Here is an 18815-nt window from a genome sequence, read left to right as displayed (position 1 = left end):
GGCTATTTTAGCAAAAATGGGGTTGAACCCGACGAGAGTTGCCTACGTATCTCACATCCGGTGAGAATCAAACCGGCGTAGTTCGGGCTATCGTGAATAGAGAAAATCAAATAAACCTAAAAATCAAGAATACGTATTTTATTATTTTTGAAAAGAGATAAAAATTAAAGAAAATATTTATTACTAATTATTTTTTAGGAAATATTTGGACTATTAGTCTGAATTTATAAAAGGGGTACTACAAAAGAAACAACATTTTTTTTTAATTTTAAAAATAAATACCCTTTTTTTTATTTTGAAAAATGATAAAAGAAAATTTTTATATATATTTTTTTTTAAAAAAAATCGAACTAAAGGACAATCTCTTTTTTTTTATATATACATTTTAGAAGAAATTCCGGCGAGGTTTCGACACTACTCGGACATTGGTTCTATTTTCCAAAATAAGTAATTATCTCCCTACGCTGCTATTTTTCCTTTTTTTAGAAACCGGTCAGCATGCGGAACCGAAGCAAATAAATGCGCAAAACAAATAGGATGCAGCAGGGTGGTCTTTTCATTTCAGGTTGCTAGTCCTAGACGGACCCAACCCCTGTGTTGAGCCCCCTAAGTCAAATGCAACATGATGCAAATAAGCGTTCCTACTAGGGATCCGGCATGAAGTTTCGTTATACTAGGTTTATGACTTGGGTATTTGTTCTAGACTGTGTACCCGAGCGGACAACTCGAGTCGAGGAGGGGGCTACGTACCGGGGACCCACGAGATCGTCCGGCTTTGTAACTTGTCCGACCTTTTTCTTATTTCAGGTATAGACACTAACAGAATAGGGAGTCTCGACCAGCGAGCTTCTCCCCGGAGGTAAGAAGAGAAGGGTTTCGGCACAGTTTATATACAGTTCAGATAATATCAAAGCGGTAAAAGACAGCATTTAGCACATTATGCAAAAACATGTAATAAAGATCAGATAATAAAGCCAAATATAACAATTATTCTAAGCTCGAATTCTTGAACCCTGAACCAGTGGTTCTGGGTCATCTTCCCCAGCAGAGTCGCCAGAGCTGTCACACCTCCTTTTTGCGCGCCCGCCCCGAAGGGTTAAATGCGCGAGGGAGTTTTTCCAATTTAAGTGACAATATTCGAAATGGGATTATTTATTTAATTCAGAGTCGCCACTTGGGAAAGGTTTGGCTTTTGGTGTCCCAAGTCACCGGTTTATCTTGAATCCCAAATCGAGGAAATTTTCGACTTTTCCAAATGAAGTCTGCGAACCAGAAATTCTAAGTAAGGAATTCTGTTGACCCGAGGGAAGGTGTTAGGCACCCTCGAATCCTGTGGTTCTAGCACGGTCGCTTAAATTGTTATAATGGCTAAATATCTGATTAAATACATGTTGTGACTTATGTGCTTTTATTAAGTTTAAAACCGCTTTTATTATTATCATTTATTTTATAGAATTGCAACGTCGCGAAAATGCATCTCGAACCACGTCACAATCAATGTACCCGTAGTTGTTAACACATTTCGACTCCGTTGAGATTTGGATTCGGGCCACATCAATGTGCACTCGAGTTTAAGAATGTAATTTAATTAAGCCGTACCTAAAGAGTCTAACGCGTTATTATTTGTAGGAGGCCATGAAATTCGCTAAACGGCCTATCCTGGATTCTAAATAATTGTTATGGTTATTTATTGATGGCCCCGCAATTTTGCATTTTTATTTGGCGAGGCTCGCCTCTATTTTTAGAAAAGGATATCCTGAAGCGTCTACATTTCTATTACATTTGTCTCTAATAAAATGAAAGAAAGAGGATTATGTGCTAATTACATGCTTGACAAGCTTCGGATTCTTACCTGATTATCTTATTTTATGAGGCGTGAGTTATTTTATGCCTTATTTCATGGATGAGCATGTTGTTAAATTGTCAGGGGAAATTAATATGCAAGATTAATAGAACCGTTAAAAAAAGCTTATGATAAATGTTCTTCAGATCCGAGTTTGAACTTGCTTATTTAAGCCAAATCAGTGGAATTAACCTATCGGAAACTATTACTAATAGAGTTTGAACAGGATCCTGTAAACTATCTACAAAGATTCAGTAAAACTAAATATCATATCTAGCAAGCTTAAGGCATTCTCTTTATACATGCATAATACTAGTTGAAAGTTATCTAATTACCTGTGTGTTAAAACACTCATACATTCCCCATTAGACAACCCATTAAGCAGACGAAATCACAATTTAGGATGGACTAAGCTGCGATTAAGTACAAGGCTACCTGACGTGTTTCTTTATTGAATTACAAACTAAACCAAATTACACAGATGTTAATAACATTCGTAAAAAAAAAAACTGTAACTGCAGCAAACGAATGATTAAACTCCTGCATATCTTTTGATTTCATGCTTTCATTGTTACATCAGATGCAAAGTCTTAGTATGTACCTGGATGCTGGATACAACAGAAGAAGCAAGGGGTCAGTAGAACAATAGAAGCAACACCAAACAGCAGTAGTAACAGCAGGTGCAAATAGGACAGCTCCCAGTGCAAGATACAGTTAGAACCAAAAATGGCAGAAAGGCAACAACAGACAATGCAGTAGGAAACAGAAATCCAGAAAATCCAATTCCAAGGGGATCAACCAAGGCAAACCAAACTAACACACTTTAGCTGATACTTGAAAGAAAAGAAAACTGGCTGAATGGGTTGAGCAGGCTAAAAGTTGAACAAAAGCAGGTAGAAATCAGTTTCTGATTTCTGTATCTTTATCCCTCTTACTATCTATTTCTTTTCAAAGTCCGAAATGTCTAATTTCAGTCTTGAAATCTATTTTGGATATCCAGAGGAATTCTTTTCTAGTTTTCTGTTTTTCAGAACTCAATTCTCCTCCAAAATGTTCCCTCTCAGTTCCCTCTGTTGTTATTAATGTCTATCTCCTCTCTCTATGCTCTGTCCATGTTCTCTCTCTGTGTGTGTATATCCCCCTCTCTTTATAAGCCTAAAATCAACCCTTTAACAGCCTGTTCGACAATCAGAACACCCTCCCATGTGCTGCCCTCTTTTCAGTTCCACTTAGTCATTTAAGTATTAACAAAATCCCCATCATATTCTCTTGGCAGGCTTACCTTTAGTGATGTTTATTATTTCTGAAACTAAAGTAGGGTCTGGGCAGCAGGATGTATCTGACAGCATATGCTGTCAAAACATTTTTAAATCAAACAAAAGCCTTTATGCCCATGTTGTGCACAAGTGCACATGTTGTGCACAAGTGCACACGCCCTCCAATTCTGACTGCAACTAAACAAAAACCAATCCTTTTATACTTCTGATTCAGATTAACAACTATAAGTAGCTGAATTCAATTCCTAACTGATTCATACAATGCTAAACAGAAGCAGATCAATTTGTATATCGTTCAAACAATCTGAAACTAATTGACGACATATGTCGACTCGACTATACTAGTTATAACTCATATAATCGAGACCAAAGTCAGACATTTAACAGTATCGAACACATGATTCGAATTGTACTGACTAAGCAAAATTACATGGGAGGAATCAGTTGGTCAGTTCACATTTGAAATTCAATTAATTGCATAACAAATACATACATACAAATTATCAGAACAATTAAAAGAAAGACTCAATCAAACAACAAAGGTTCAGGTGAGGTGGACAGGAACAGTTGATAAAACTCAAAGCACAGATTAAAACAAAACCTGAACAGACCTTTTAAACGAACACTGACTAATAGAAATAAGCAAAGAAAAACAAAACTCACCTCAAAATCTCGAAAAATCAAAAGCCTTAACTCGGATTCGGACAGACCTTTCTTAAGGCTGAACGGGCTTTAATCGAAGTGTTTCTCAGATGAGAAACACTTCGATTAAGGTCCATTAGACCTTAATCTTTTGGTTTGAACAAGACACGGACCATCGACGAAGACCTTTAAAGTTCCAAAAATTAGATCTGGGATTCGTGCTTCCCTGGTCAGATTCGGACCAAACCAAGCATGGTTTGGTCACGAGGGGGGTCTGGGGGCTGTCTGGTGTGAAGTTGAGGTCGGTTGGTGTAAATCGGGTTCCGACTCGAATCTTCAAATGAAGATTCGAGAAGGTGGGAAGGGATTTGAGCTATGTGGTTAACAGATCCGTGTTCCGGATGGCAAGGGGGTTCTATGGTGTTAAGGGCGGGGTCACCGGCGTCCGTGCCGCCGGTTATCATGGTGAAGGGTACAGGGGCGGCTCTAGGGTTTGGGGTTCTGGTGAAGACGACGAAGGCTGGGGTTTGGATAGGGGGGCAGGGTAAGGTAAGAGGCTTATATATGGAATGGGTGGGTCGATCTCAACCGTCGGATGAAGCACGATGAAGGGCCAGGATCCTTCAGCTCGAAGGAAACGGTGTCGTTTCATCTTTTAGAGGGTTTGGGTCGGTCCGGGTGGAAACGGGTCGGGGTCATTAGTGGGTTATGAGAAATGTGATCTTGGCCGTTGATCAATCTGAGATCAACGGCCCAGATCAGACTGGATTAAAACGGCGTCGTTTGGACACCCTGGGTATCAACTTGGACTGGACCGGGCAGGCCTGGTTTTGGGCATTGTTTGTTTGGGCCAATTTTAACAAATTGGCCCAAGTCCGAAAAGGAAGGGCTTTCTCTTTTTTTTTATTTCTTTTTTTTTTCTTCTTTATTTTAAAAAACAACCTAAGCAAAAAATCAAATTAAAATTAAATACACACTTAAATACGATTATTTGCACACCATTAAAATATTTCAAAACAGGTAAAATCAAACAAAACAAAATCACGGACGAGGATGCCTATTTATGATTTTCTATTTAACAACCGGATTACGGTTCGAATTATACATGACACACACATTTTTGTATTTTGTTTTAAATAAAAATAAAAATAAAAATGGGCAAAAGTCACAAATAATTAACAAAGTGTCGTACAGAAATCCAAATATTGTACAGCAAGACCAATTGTTATTATTTTATTTTATTCTTTTGGAGCGATTGTCGCGCAAAACAAAAATCACGTGCTCACAGGTATGGTCCATAATTTTTAAACGATCATCTATCCAAATCCCCTCAGAATCTTTGAATGAGACAATTTTATTAATCCGTTTTTTGTTAGTGGCACTTATATGGAAAAATTTAGAATTACCATCACCCTCGTTAAGCCAATTGATTCTGGCTCTAAGCTTCCAATAGTCTTCTTCCATCCGGAGGCAATTGTTAAAGTCAATATTGAGGTTAGCCTCTAGATTTGTCAAGAAGAGACTATGACCATAAGCTTTGGAATTTTGGATGCCATTAATCCTTGCTAACAGATTATTCTTCTTTTTTGAAAGGTTTCCAAAAGGTGTTAATTTTTTATTTTGTAATGGTATTTTTAAAGTTTGTGGCTGCCTAGTAAAAGCCTTGTTATCCCAACAATTTTTAACTATTGAAGCAAAATCAGGATGGCATGTCCAAAATGTTTCTAATCTAAAGGGCTTTGAGAGGAAGTAGTTAATTTTAGGGATTAATTCTAATTTAATGGGGTTGTGATCAGAGTGTGCTTTTGGTAGGTGAACTACATAAGCTTTAGGGAAAAGGTTGATCCAAGATTCATTAGTAAAGATTTTATCAAGTCTTTCCATTATGTGACTAGAATTATGTTTCTTATTATTCGACCAAGTATATTTTGGACCTTTGAAGCCTAAGTCTAAGAGCTTATAATAATTAATCTTATTCCAAATTTTAGAGGGACGTTTCCTATTAACATGATTGCCACCCAATTTTTCATTAGCATTTAAAACGTCATTAACCCCTCCCCCCAAAGCCAAGGGCCTTTATAATTATCAAAAATACCACATATATTATCCACATTAAGTTCCTAATATTGACATTAGTACTAGTACATATGGATGAAAAGAACCAAGAGTGGCGAATTGGAGGTACCTCAATTAGAGCATGAATCTCATTGTTCCTCCTAACGAAGTTGTGCACATTAACCATGATTGTGTCCCATAACACTGCCAGCCCGCCCGATTGCCCCTCAGATGGGACCTCGATCATATCAGAGAAACCAAATTCATGCATAAGACTACCATGAGTAGACATCCTAGTTTCTAGGAAAGTGACCATGCATGGGTGGTGTGTATTAATCAAAGCACGAAAATTCCTTTTAAAGTCGTCATTGTTGCCTCCCCTAATGTTCCAAATGATAATTGTTTTAGCACGATTCATGGAGTGATTTTGAGGTTGTTGGTGACCATTCATCAGGCTTCCTGCCGGGAATACTGGGTTCCTCCTCAAGCTCGGCACTGGAATTATTGCATTCTTCCCTACTGTGGGATTCTGGGGTGGACGAATGTCCATTGTGCATTTGAAGAGTGAATTTGGGCAGGCTAGAATAAGCCTCTTCTCTCGCATCTCCTCGAAGAGATAGACCTTGATTTCATCTAGGTTTGATGATTCCACCATCGACTCTCCTATTAGATCTACCTGATCTTCCATATCTCCCCCATTTGGTTTTCTACCTCTTGAGGAATTGATGGTTGTGGAGCTTGATAATCCATGTTCCCTACATTCATGGGCATTTGAGGTTGCTGGTTGAGTATAGATGGATCCCACACCATTAGAACTGGGTTCAGAGCAGTTAGCTCTTGAGGTGGGAAGAAAGGAAGGTCCAGCCCCATGTTCTGAGGTAGATAGGGGTTCTGGTTGAATGGGAGTGGAAGATTCCACTGGGCATGCATGTTTTGAAGTATGTTGTTGTTCATGCCCGAGGCTAGGGGTTGCATTATGTTGTTGGCACAAATTTGATTCATATAATTGTTCCTCGCTAAGTGTAGACCCTCGGACACTAGTTGAGCAAGAAACTGGCGATTTTGGATTAGGATTATGCTTTCTTGGCCGTTGAGATTGAGTTGAAGTGAGACTGCCCTCCCCATTAACCCCAGTTCTATCCATAATGTTGGACGGTAATCTTAGGGTAGTAGGGGTTGAGCATAGAATGGAGAAAGGTTTTTTACTTAAGGGGGAAAGGTTGTTCATATTGAGAGAACGATGATTCCTTAACACTTGTATTAGCCTGTCTCCTCCTTGGGTTGAGAGTGATTCTGGGCATTGTGAAGGGGATCGAGGATGGAGTTTAAAGGGTTTGAGGGATGAGGAGAGGGAATGATTGCTTCAATTTGCATGCAATCTGAGAGGAGTAGCGTGCTAGGTTTAATAAGAGATATTGCGTGGATTTGTTTGGGCATGTGTCTCAAGGAGTGAGACAAATGTGTGTTGCCTATATAGTTTTTGTCCCGTTGTGATTGAGCGTGTAAATTAGCTATGGTACTTTGGTCACTGGTTGGCTTAGTAGTGATATTAGGCTAATTATTAAGGGTATTATGGTAACTAGTGTCAGATTTTTTGGTGTTAGTGTGGTTAATAATTTTGTTAGGTCTAAGGGTTACTGTTATGTTGTTTTGTGAATTTTCAGGTGCATGCATTGGCTTAGTTGTTCGAGATGGGTTCATGCAAACCGGGTTAACAGTGGGAAAGTTAGTCTGATGGGTGGTATTATCCAAAACCATTTGATGATTTTCTGAGTTCAGGCTAGAGAAACGATTTACACTAGTCAAGATGTTTGTATTATTAGAAGTTCCAGAGATTAACAGATCATGGTTAGATAGAGTGAATTTTGATGAACCACTTAGAGAGTTTTTAGCAATGTATTTTAATTTTTTAGCGATCAAGTACTTACCTGTGGCATCATTGAATAATTTAACCTCAATACCTGAATCTTGGTTAGCGATGGAGTTTGCCTTGCCTTTCCTGGATTCTGCTTCTTTTTGCTTCTTGAAAAGGGTACTATATGCCAATCATCCATTTGGGTTGGGGTAGATACACTGATTTTGGGAGGATAGGGTTGGGTTTCCTTAGTATCATTTTTAGTATCCAATGTATCTGAGCAGTTTTTTGTTAGGTGTCCTAGTCAACCACAATATTTACATAGAAAATGGTCGGCTTCATAGAGAATGATTTGTTTATGGGTGCCGATGTAAATAAATTTAACAACTGGTATTCCCAGAGGTAACTCTATGCAAATCCTGGCATATCTTCCCCTCAAGGATGATGATGTGCATGCGTCCACTTTGAGGAGTCTACCTATGACACTGCCTATTTTTTGAAGCAGTTGTTCATCATAGAATTCTGTGGGAAGTTAAGGTAACCTTACCCAAACTGCTGAGTGTGCTTGGGTGGCCTCCGTTGCTACAAAATTTGGTTGCCACCTTTGGATTGATAGGAAGAAACCAAATACAAAATATGGCCTATTCTAGAGGATTGAGTTCATACTATCCTCTTTTTGTAGCTTGACAATGAAATAATCATTCCCTAAGTCTATGAAAGGGAAGTTTTCGTTTAATTTTCAGAGTTTTTGTGCTTTACGTTCGAGGATATGGTGTAGGATTCTTTTGCCTTGAAGTTTGATAATTAGGGAGAATCACAAAGGTTTGTTTATTCTTTGCCTATCCTCTGGTAAAATAGGGATAGTAATCGGGGTATTATCACCTTCTTCTGAAGAGGGGATATACATTTCTTGATCTTGAGCAACTATAGGTGGTGGGATGGGAGACGACAAGTCAGTGTCTATGTTAATGTGGTCCCTTTGTTCTAGGAGTTTTGCTTTAAATGAGGGCGGGGATATGGGAAATGGTATTGGACAAATTGTTGGGGTTACCAATTCATCAATCATTTCCATATTTGGGGAATTCAAACAGTCCGATGGTTTAGGTGGAATATGTTTCGATTCAAAATTAGGTGTTGGGATTTGCATTTGGAAAAATAACTATGGAAGTTAATGGGGGAATTGGAGAATTATTCTAGAGAGAAGGCAGAGCTTCTCTTGCTAGTCCGGTGGACATATGATTTTTATGACTCTCGTTGTTTCGCTTTAAATAACATTAGTGTTATTCTGTTTTTATTTTTTACTACAATGTTTTCATTTAGTATAAAATATTTTTACTTATAAAAAAGTTGTAATATACAATACTTTATATTTAATTTTTAGTATTCTAGACTATATTTATAAAATTAATTAATTAATGTTTGAGTAACAGGAGTATAACTTATACAGTAGGGGCTAACAGTACAAAAGTTCAATGGTATACACAAGCAATTACAGTCACACAAAAAGGAGGAGAACATGGAGAAAAATAAAGTAAAAGAAGAAAAAGCGAACACAAAGATAACTTATGTTGGCGAAACAAAAATGTCAAACTTTTGGTGCGTGGAACGAAAAAAAAAAAAAACTTTTGAGACGTGAAAACTTGTTAATATTTGAAAGGGACGTAGTAGATAATATTTTGCAATAATATTTGTATTTTTTTTTTGTTTCAAAGTTACACATGTGAATACTTTTTTTTCCACCTAAAGCTAACGGTAAAAAATATTTTGACATTAATCTAATAGAAATCAACTTAAACCTTATCATTCCGACTTAAATTTTGAATTTAATTTTAAAAGTTAGAACTTAAAGGAAGAATATATACAATTTAAATATAGTTAAGTGATAAAAATATATACATAAGAAACATATCTTGTATTTATTTATTTAGTGTAAATATTTGATAAAAAAAATTCAGGTATATAATCTATCTCTGAAACAAATGCTCCATTTAAATCATGTGGTCTCATGTTCTATTTCCAATGGAGACAAAAAATACTAAGTGATTCTTTCAAAGCCTTGGTGAATAAAGTTACTTGATATATGTTATTGGTGGGAGATAGCAGACATCTCGTAAAATTAATTGATGTGTGCGCAAGTTGACCTGGACTCTACAATTATCAACAAAAAAAAAAAAGAATTGTCCTTCTTTCAAGATTTTTGACTACACTTTTCTTTGTAACTTTTGATTTCTAATATATCTGTTTGAAATTTTGAAATTTTACCACCAATGGATATGATGCAGCAGATGAAGCTATTCTTTCCTTAACCAGAAATTTCGGGTTCGAGCATTGGGTATGAAAAAATTCTTGGTAAGGAGCGCTTCCTCTAGAATGGGGCCCTAAGCGGTACGAATCCGAATATAGTCGGGCTCCAATGCGGATAAACGATGCTGGGTGGGGGAAAAAAAGGAAAAAGAAAATTTGAAACTTTACTTTTCCTTGCAAACTTTAAGCTACATAATTTATATTCAGGGAAAAACAATCAATCAAATACAAGTTAAAAGATAGAACTAGAAAAGGCAATGCAACATTAGACTCTTTAAATAAAAGAGTCAAATGACGTTGAGACAAAACTAACCATAGACTTTCCCATATATTGATCAAAAATCAATCAATTTGTTCACGTTCATTGTGTAGCTTGGAGCCGTAACTTGCAAGTTGCAACTAAGCTCTTATACCCGCCATTGATTTTCTCTATATTCATTTCTCTCTTCTTATATAAGTTACAAATAAATAGGAAAATCTCCGATATTTGTCCCGGTTCCTTTCAAATTCTTTATCAGGTAAAATCAAAATTCGATATTTTCCTTTAATTTTATGAGATTTGCTTTGTTTTTTAACCTTCAGTAAACGCTTAATTGCTCAAAGTTTGAAACTTTTAATTTTTGTTTTCATTTGATTTCATTGCATGTCAATTGGGTTATTGCCACAGTTCACGATTCCATGTGGTTTCATCTTTGCTCGTTCTTTTAAGAAGTAATTAGTGATATTGTTTAATAAATTTTGGTTTTTGTGTATACCCACTTTGTAATTAAGTGAAATTTGTGGGCTTACTGAAGTATGAGTAATTGATTAAAAAGATGGAATTTTTAGATGACTTACGGTTGGTCAAATGTTAGTATGAAATGAAATTTTTTGATGAAGATTTCAGTACGAGTGAATTGTAGAAGATTTAAAGGTAACAATAGTTGAGTGATTTATTGTTCATCAGCAGCTATGGGAGTTATTGACTGAGTTGAGATCTTCTTCACTTTATTTTATATGATTCATGTAAAGGAGGAAATGCCTAAATTCTGCACAATTGTTGGCTATATTTGACATGTAATTTTGAATATCAATTGATTTGGTTATCTGATGAAATAATGTCCTCCTTTCTAATTTCTCCAATTTTGAAGTAGCTGAGAGTAACTTGTTCCTTTTTCAAATAGTGCAATTTTTGAATATCTTGTAGACTTTTTACCTCCACAAAGAATACTATGAAGTAGATTTTTGGAGGATTATGCTCCCTAGTGGGATGCAATGAGAAGGAAAAAGCTAAGCAGAGAAATTTATTATTCTTACTTTATAAATCGGTAAGTCTTGTACAACTTTGTCTTCTTGGTCTTTTGTACCAATCTCTTTGGACAACAAATAATTCAATAGAGCCGAAGTATGTAGACAAGATTCTACCAGCAGTCTGACGTGTGACATATGTAATCAGTTAGCTGGTCAAATATTTTGAATTAGTGGTTCTTGATATATATGGTATCTGGTTGATGGATATTTTTTCAAAGTATCATTTCATTCTGATAGTAACCCTCTGGTGAATGTCCAGTATTTTTAGGTATCTCTCATTTGAACCAGAGATATTGGATTGTTGATAAGGATTCCGGGTGTAGAAGCCTCAACATCAGGAATGATGGCCACTTCTGAAGCAGTTCTTCAAGTTATAGGTGGTTCACAGCCTTGTCTTTTTGGATCTGATCATTCTTTTAGGAAATTTGGATCATCACATACCTGCAGATCCTTCATAAGATACAGAAAGAAGAGGGTTTCAAAATATGTGAATTTTCTCAACTGTTCAAACACATCATATCGTGCTATTAGGGTCGATCACTTTCTGAACACCAGACAACCTGTTCATGGGAATATTGCTCAGTCCTATTTAAGATCTGCGAACTGCAAATGCCAGCGAGCTGACAGTGTGAGTAGTACTGCATCGGAAAATGGAACTGGGACATGGTTTGTTGACAATGACCAGAGCTTCGATGCAGTTCATGGTAATACACCAAGTGTTCTGCAGTTTGAGACAGTAGAAGAGCTTAAAGTAGGAGAGGACTTTCAATCCAATGGGAGCTTACCTCCAAATGGCTCAGTGCAAGATGCCTTGAACAGAATAGCTGAAAACTCCATTGAGGATGAAGCGTGGGAACTACTACGGGAGTCTATGGTTTATTATTGTGGTAGCCCTGTAGGAACAATTGCTGCTCAGGACCCAACCAGTTCCAATGTCGGTGTTCTAAACTACGATCAGGTCTTTATCCGTGACTTTATACCTTCTGGTATAGCTTTTCTGCTGAAGGGAGAATATGAGATTGTTCGCAACTTCATCCTTCACACTCTTCAGTTGCAGGTAAAATGCTACTTAACTTGCACAAAAGTTATGTTTCGTGTGTGCAAAAAGATCATCTACCGATATTTTCTTTTATATAGTCATACATTTGCTTATTGCATTTTTCTTGCTTGTATCTCGTCATTTTGTTTCTTATCTCATTGAGCAATCTTGCTATGGATGTTCGTAGACAACAACAACAACAACAACGACCCAGTATAATCCCACAAGTGGGGTCTGGGGAGGGTAATATGTACGCAGACCTTACCCCTACCCCGAAGGGTAGAGAGGCTGTTTCCAGGAGACCCTCGGCTCAAAAAAGCAACAGGAGCCGATATATTAGTACCATAAAAATGCATAATAAAATAACAGCAATATAAGAGATATGAAATACAGAATACGAAATACGAAATAGATGGCTGGTATAGTAAAACTAGCAGGTAAAGCCCTGCATCAATAGACGACCAATGACATTCTTAGTCTAACTCCTAACTGGCTAGTCTCACTCTATTGTGCTGTAGAAATATTCACAACTTTCCCCTAACCTACAACCTTAATGCTCGACCTCCATAATTCCCTGTCAAGGGCCATGTCCTCAGTAATTTCAAGGTAAAATAACAAATCCTTGGATTATTTTCTTGTGTTATACCTTCCTTTATGTAAAGGGTATGTTCAATATTAGTCTTCTTCTGATTTACCAAGGTAATAGTAATAGTGTAATTAAACTAAATGATGACTGCCTTATTTCCTTGTCGGCTGTTCTTTTACAAAGAGGCACTGAAAGAAAACCCCCTATGCTTTTCATCAATGGCGTGTTCATTTTTTTGCTTATCACACATCAGGGAGGAAATGCTGTTATCATCTAATTCCCTTATGGGTCATTTGCTTTGCGAACAAGTTATACAGGGAGTATAATGTGGGCATAATAACATGATTTATTTGGTGGATATTCTTTTCTTGGTCGAAGTTTGGTTCATTGGATTAAAAATGGAACATACTGGGTATGATATAAAACATGTGTTTGGTTTTACACTAGATAAACTTTTTTTTCAAATATTTACCTTTGCCTTAAAGGATTTAGGGAGAAGAGCTTTGGAGAATGACAACTTTCTCATTTGGTTGTTTTATCGCTGGATGATGTGATCTTGGGATTGGTATCATCAAATGTGGTATAAAAATAATACCAAAATTGTGGTATAAATAATCACAGGATTACTTGTACCAGAAGAACAAATTTCAAGTAATTACAGGATAAAATTATCCCATATTTTATCCAGGATTATTATCCTTATCACTGATACAACAACCCCTTAGTGGAACTAACAAACATTTCCTGTTATTGGTTGGCAGCACTTAATATGATTAAGATATGGATTAAAATTCTTTATTAGGAGGTTTATCATCTTCATGTCCCTTAATTGGGCTGAGATACCTCCTTTGTGACTAGCCGGAAGCACTTGAAATGCATATCACAAGACTCTTTCAGGCAACGTCAGTATTATTGGGTTATTAGGTGGCTGAACTGTGCCTCTGCAATGATTATCTGATCTAGTTGCAGATAGGTGTACAATAACCCTAGTGGTAAATGGTGATAAAGAAAGTTGGTGGTAATCTGGCAAATGGTGTTGCTCTTAGAAATTTTTCAGTTTTTGCTTCTTTTTTTTCAAAAAATGCATCAGGGCATTCAAGGGTGTGATCTAGTGGTCATTGAAGTGGGAAAAGGCTATAGAGACCATAGTTCAAATCCTAGTGGAGATAAACACGCTAGGTGATTTCTTTCCATCTGCCTAAGTCTAGTGGGCAGCATTTCTTGGTACTTGTGTTAGTGGGAGATAGTAGGTACCTGATGGATTAGTCGAGGTGCGTGCATATTCGCCCAGATACCATCATTACTAAAAAAAGGTGTGGCAAGCATTCATTCGCAAGCATCGAGCGTGCATCTTTCCAATCTTTTTTTTTGGGGTGATATTTCTTTTAGTAAAATATACAACTCAACTTATAGGAGAGTAGATAAGCATAGTGGGCCCCAAACTCGGATAAATGAGGAGGGTTGTGGTAAGCTGACAGTCAGCATAAATTTATTTACTTATGATGAATACTTAACGTGATATTAAGGACGCCAACTAATTCAAGATTCAGTGCTAGTTGATTGATTGTATCAGAAAAATATGTTTGCAATGACTGATCATATTTTGGTAAAGGAATGGGCATTTTTTCCAGTAGCGTCTCTTATACGATTAGTTATAGCTCGGGAAGAAATAAATGATTTATCGTAAGTTACTTGTGCTTTCATCGGAATTTCAGAAGTAAACGTCTTCAACTACTGGAATTTTGTGAAGTCCACTTCCAATGTAAATTGTTGTTTCCTAGAAGTATGAAAAAATCACTCATACAGACCTCCTTCTCTTCTGCCTGCTCCTCGTTCACACAGTTCTCAAAACAGAGGAGGAAGGGTTGGCAGCAGCTATTTATCCTGCATGGAACAAGTCCTGATTTACCTTTAAACTGTAGTAAAAGATTGAAAACTGTGGGTTTAACCTGCTAAGTTGATTTTAATTTCAGTGAAAGATGTTTCGTAGGTTGTAAACCTGAACGTTCTCAATATACTCTGCTAATGTAACTAGCATTTCGTGCAGTCTAAAATTTCTCTTAGTGGAAGTGTTCAATCATACAACTAAGCTTTAGATCAAATGACAAGTGATTCTGATTTCAGAGTCATCTGTATTATCGATTATCTTGTTCAGATTTCAGGGGGAAAAAATTATAAAAATGACAACTGTGATATGACATTATTTTGCAGAGCTGGGAGAAAACTATGGATTGTCATAGTCCTGGTCAAGGGCTGATGCCCGCTAGTTTCAAAGTCCGGACAGTTCCATTGGATGGTGATGACTCTGCGACAGAAGAGGTACTGGATCCAGACTTTGGAGAGGCAGCAATTGGTCGCGTTGCCCCAGTTGATTCCGGTAGGAAAACGATCTCTCCAGAAAAAAAGAGTTTGTTTATTTGTGTTTTCTTTACCTTGTCATTCTTGTGCTTATAGAGACCTCTATTTACTGTAACTGTTAATCCCAGGACTATGGTGGATTATTTTGTTACGTGCATATGGGAAGAGCTCTGGTGATCTCTCAGTGCAGGAGAGGATTGATGTTCAGACTGGAATAAAAATGATACTAAGACTGTGTCTTGCTGATGGCTTTGATATGTTCCCAACATTGTTGGTGACTGATGGTTCATGCATGATAGATCGCCGTATGGGAATTCATGGTCACCCTTTGGAGATTCAGGTTTGATTTCTATAACTGTAATAAAAGAGCTGTTATGGCAGATTAGTCTTTAGATGGGACGGAAAAATAGTTGAACAAAAAGTGGCTGGTTTAGTCCTTTACTAGATTTGAGAATATTGATCAGTCACAAAATCTTTGGAGAATATTCTCCACCTCAGAGTAATTCCAAGTTTTCTTCTGCTGCACTATGCTACTGAGATTTTCTCCTGTTAAATACTCATGAAGCTACTCGCACTGGGGACTTGTGTGGGACCCGAACTGAGTGAAAATTGCGTGCGGTCCTTCTGTTTTCCTTAGTAGAGAATTAAACAAATGCAGGCAAATCAAAATTATGTATCTTCCAGAAGATTCTTGTGCTGTTGTTTATTCAATCTGAGGTCTAATAGATACGTTTTTTGTTGGTTACTTTTCGATGGGGTGTCAGAAATTTAGTGGACTCTACTGACTTTGGGATGGGAAAGAATGGATTTACAGCTTTAGTTCATCTGAATAGGAGTCCTTATTGATAGGTATATGTTTTAAAAATCATTATAGTTTAAATATTAGATCAGAAAATAAGAATTTCTTAAGTTCATTGTAGTTCCTTCATTTTCACGGAAGACTGTTATGATGCAACCCCATGAGTATCTGATTATGTCAATCAAATCCAAGGATTTTCCTTGAAGTGTTTGATGCAACCCTGGTTGAATGATTAATATGGTCAATAACGAGCATGTAGATTCTTCTGTGTATTCTGCATCCTCCTTCCTTTTCAGAATCATTTTTTTGTTATTGCATTCTTCCATATCTCTCAACTCATGTGTGATGATCTTCTATGAAATTAGAGGTATTTGTTCTTTATCTGAAAACGTAATCAACCTTAGCTTTTGTACTGTCAGATCCACCTTGGCTTTAGGCTATCTCAATTTGCTCCCTGCGAATGTTGTTTAAGATTACATTTTAATTTGTTGCAGGCGCTGTTTCATTCAGCACTGCTTTGTGCTCGGGAAATGCTTACGCCAGAGGATGGATCAGCTGACCTTATCCGAGCATTAAATAATCGTCTTGTTGCCTTATCATTTCATATTAGAGAATACTATTGGATTGATATGAAAAAGCTAAATGAGATTTACCGGTACAAGACGGAGGAGTACTCCTATGATGCAGTTAATAAGTTCAATATTTACCCAGATCAGATTTCTCCTTGGCTAGTTGAATGGATGCCTAACAAGGGTGGATATTTGATTGGAAATTTGCAACCTGCTCACATGGATTTTCGCTTCTTTTCTCTAGGAAACTTGTGGTCTATAGTCTGCAGTCTTACAACAGACGATCAGTCACATGCTATATTGGATCTCATTGAGGCGAAGTGGGCAGATCTGGTCGCTGATATGCCTTTTAAAATATGCTACCCTGCTCTTGAGGGTCAGGAGTGGCAGATTATTACAGGGTGTGATCCCAAGAACACGTAATTTTCTACCTCGGTTACGTTAAAAAGTTTACTTCTTTGTCTTCTATTGGCTCTTAATGCCTTAGTCTATTATCTTTCTTCATCTCACATTATCTTCTTGTTTGTGATGCAGGCCTTGGTCCTACCATAATGGAGGTGCGTGGCCAACTTTGCTTTGGCAGGTAACATTTGTTTCTGTCTTCAATTCCGAATTGGGTGCTTGTAGAATCTGATCTTGGGTTGGGAGAACATTTCATTTCTATTTTTTCTTTATCAAGAATCTTTCAAACATTCCCGATCCAATTTTTCGTTACAGTGCATGACGTTGCTAATTCAATCACTTATATTATAGCTTACATCTCTGTTTTGTGTTATGTCTCATTAGTTAATCGACAATTGCGTTACAAAGAATGACTTGCATTACTGTGCATTCTTAGTCTTGTTTTTATCGTGGGAATCTCATCATTCATCTTATTTCTTTTATCATGCTAGCATCTAATGAAGTTGCACAAGTTTGTTTCTAAGATGTAAAAAGATACTGCTGAATGTTTGAACTAATTTCACGGTGTTATATGATACTCTTTGTGTATGAAGTAGTATTGTCGAAGGTTTGCTCGTCTTCTCTCCAGTAATTGAATTAGTTTCTCTAAGCTATTATTATAGAATCAGCTGGGAGGAATCCGAAGTTCACGTAATATCTCTTGCAACTTTTGTAGCTGGCTGTTGCTTCTATTAAAATGAATAGACCCGAGATTGCTGCCAAAGCTGTTGAAGTTGCAGAGAAGCGCATATCACGAGACAAGTGGCCGGAATATTATGACACTAAAAAAGCAAGGTTCGTCGGGAAACAAGCTCGCCTTTTCCAGACTTGGTCAATAGCTGGATACCTCGTCGCCAAGCTTCTTCTTGCCAATCCAAGCGCTGCAAAGATCCTCATTACTCAAGAAGACTCTGAGCTTCTCAATGCCTTCTCTTGTGCTATCAGTTCTAATCCCAGAAGAAAGCGCGGTCCAAAAAGTTCCCAGAAGACCTACATAGTATGAGATCAAGTCAGTTCAAGATTATGATGAAAGCAACCCCTCAAATGCTTGGTTGTTACAGTTGTTGAATGTCTCATATTTGACATAGACATTCTTCTATGGGTAATGGCTATTCATTGAGCCAGTCAAAGTGTAAAATAGCTACAGATTATTGTTTTGCCTGGTCTTCACAAGCTGAAATTCTATTAAATATTTCAGCTTATTATATTCGTGTTCTTCTGTAAACAACATACTAACTACAGTCAATATTAAGAAGCTTTCAACCTAGGACGATAAAGCGTTGATACCTGAATTTGAAATGACTCAGTATGCATTATATCTCATAATTATCCATATGGAAGTTCCTAATTGTTTTTGCATAAATTTTGCTGTTGTACAGTAGGGAGAAGCCAGGTTGGGGTCCTTATTTTATAGATATGGTTTGTCATGCCTGGTTGTAATAGCACTAATCAGTCTCTCTACCTGACTTTTTCTACCAATTTCTGTGTGATACTGTAATACATAAGTTATTCCTTGTAGCACTGTACTTTTGTTGAATCTGCTGTGAAAGCATTGATATAAAAAACAAGATATTATGCCACAGAGCATGAATAGTGTGTAATAATACATTTTACTTATTAAGTGTAGGTCACTAGTCAAGGTTCTGAACAACAAAAGAATGGACCAAAGTAAGAGAAACCTGAATCTTTTTGAGCTATAAAATGTTACAACCCATATCCACACGCGTTAGTTCATATATTAGTTAACATAAATTCAA

At 37.0% G+C, this 18815-nt stretch overlaps 1 protein-coding gene across 1 annotated transcript; it reads left to right on the top strand.

Moving 5' to 3' along the window:
- Window positions 1–10389: 10389 nt before the first annotated feature.
- On the top strand, window positions 10390–18325 carry LOC104235702 (neutral/alkaline invertase 3, chloroplastic-like). Its single transcript, XM_009789512.2, has 7 exons — window positions 10390–10494; window positions 11526–12323; window positions 15103–15268; window positions 15378–15589; window positions 16543–17036; window positions 17152–17200; window positions 17735–18325. The coding sequence occupies exons 2-7, from the start codon at window positions 11607–11609 to the stop codon at window positions 18059–18061; spliced, it is 1965 nt and encodes a 654-aa protein (XP_009787814.1). The 5' UTR covers window positions 10390–10494; window positions 11526–11606; the 3' UTR covers window positions 18062–18325.
- The last annotated feature ends 490 nt before the right edge of the window (window positions 18326–18815 follow it).

Source organism: Nicotiana sylvestris, chromosome 5 (genome assembly GCF_000393655.2).
Source record: "Nicotiana sylvestris chromosome 5, ASM39365v2, whole genome shotgun sequence".
Classification (NCBI taxonomy): domain Eukaryota; kingdom Viridiplantae; phylum Streptophyta; class Magnoliopsida; order Solanales; family Solanaceae; genus Nicotiana; species Nicotiana sylvestris.
This window is presented reverse-complemented; position numbering and strand designations above follow the sequence as displayed.

Bases quoted from the DNA above. Each gene is read 5' to 3' on its own strand.
- LOC104235702 (XM_009789512.2), top strand. From the start codon at position 11,607: ATGATGGCCACTTCTGAAGCAGTTCTTCAAGTTATAGGTGGTTCACAG. The intron at 15,590-16,542 runs GTTTGATTTCTA...AATTTGTTGCAG, and splicing joins GTCACCCTTTGGAGATTCAG to GCGCTGTTTCATTCAGCACT. The intron at 17,037-17,151 runs GTAATTTTCTAC...TTTGTGATGCAG, and splicing joins GGGTGTGATCCCAAGAACAC to GCCTTGGTCCTACCATAATG.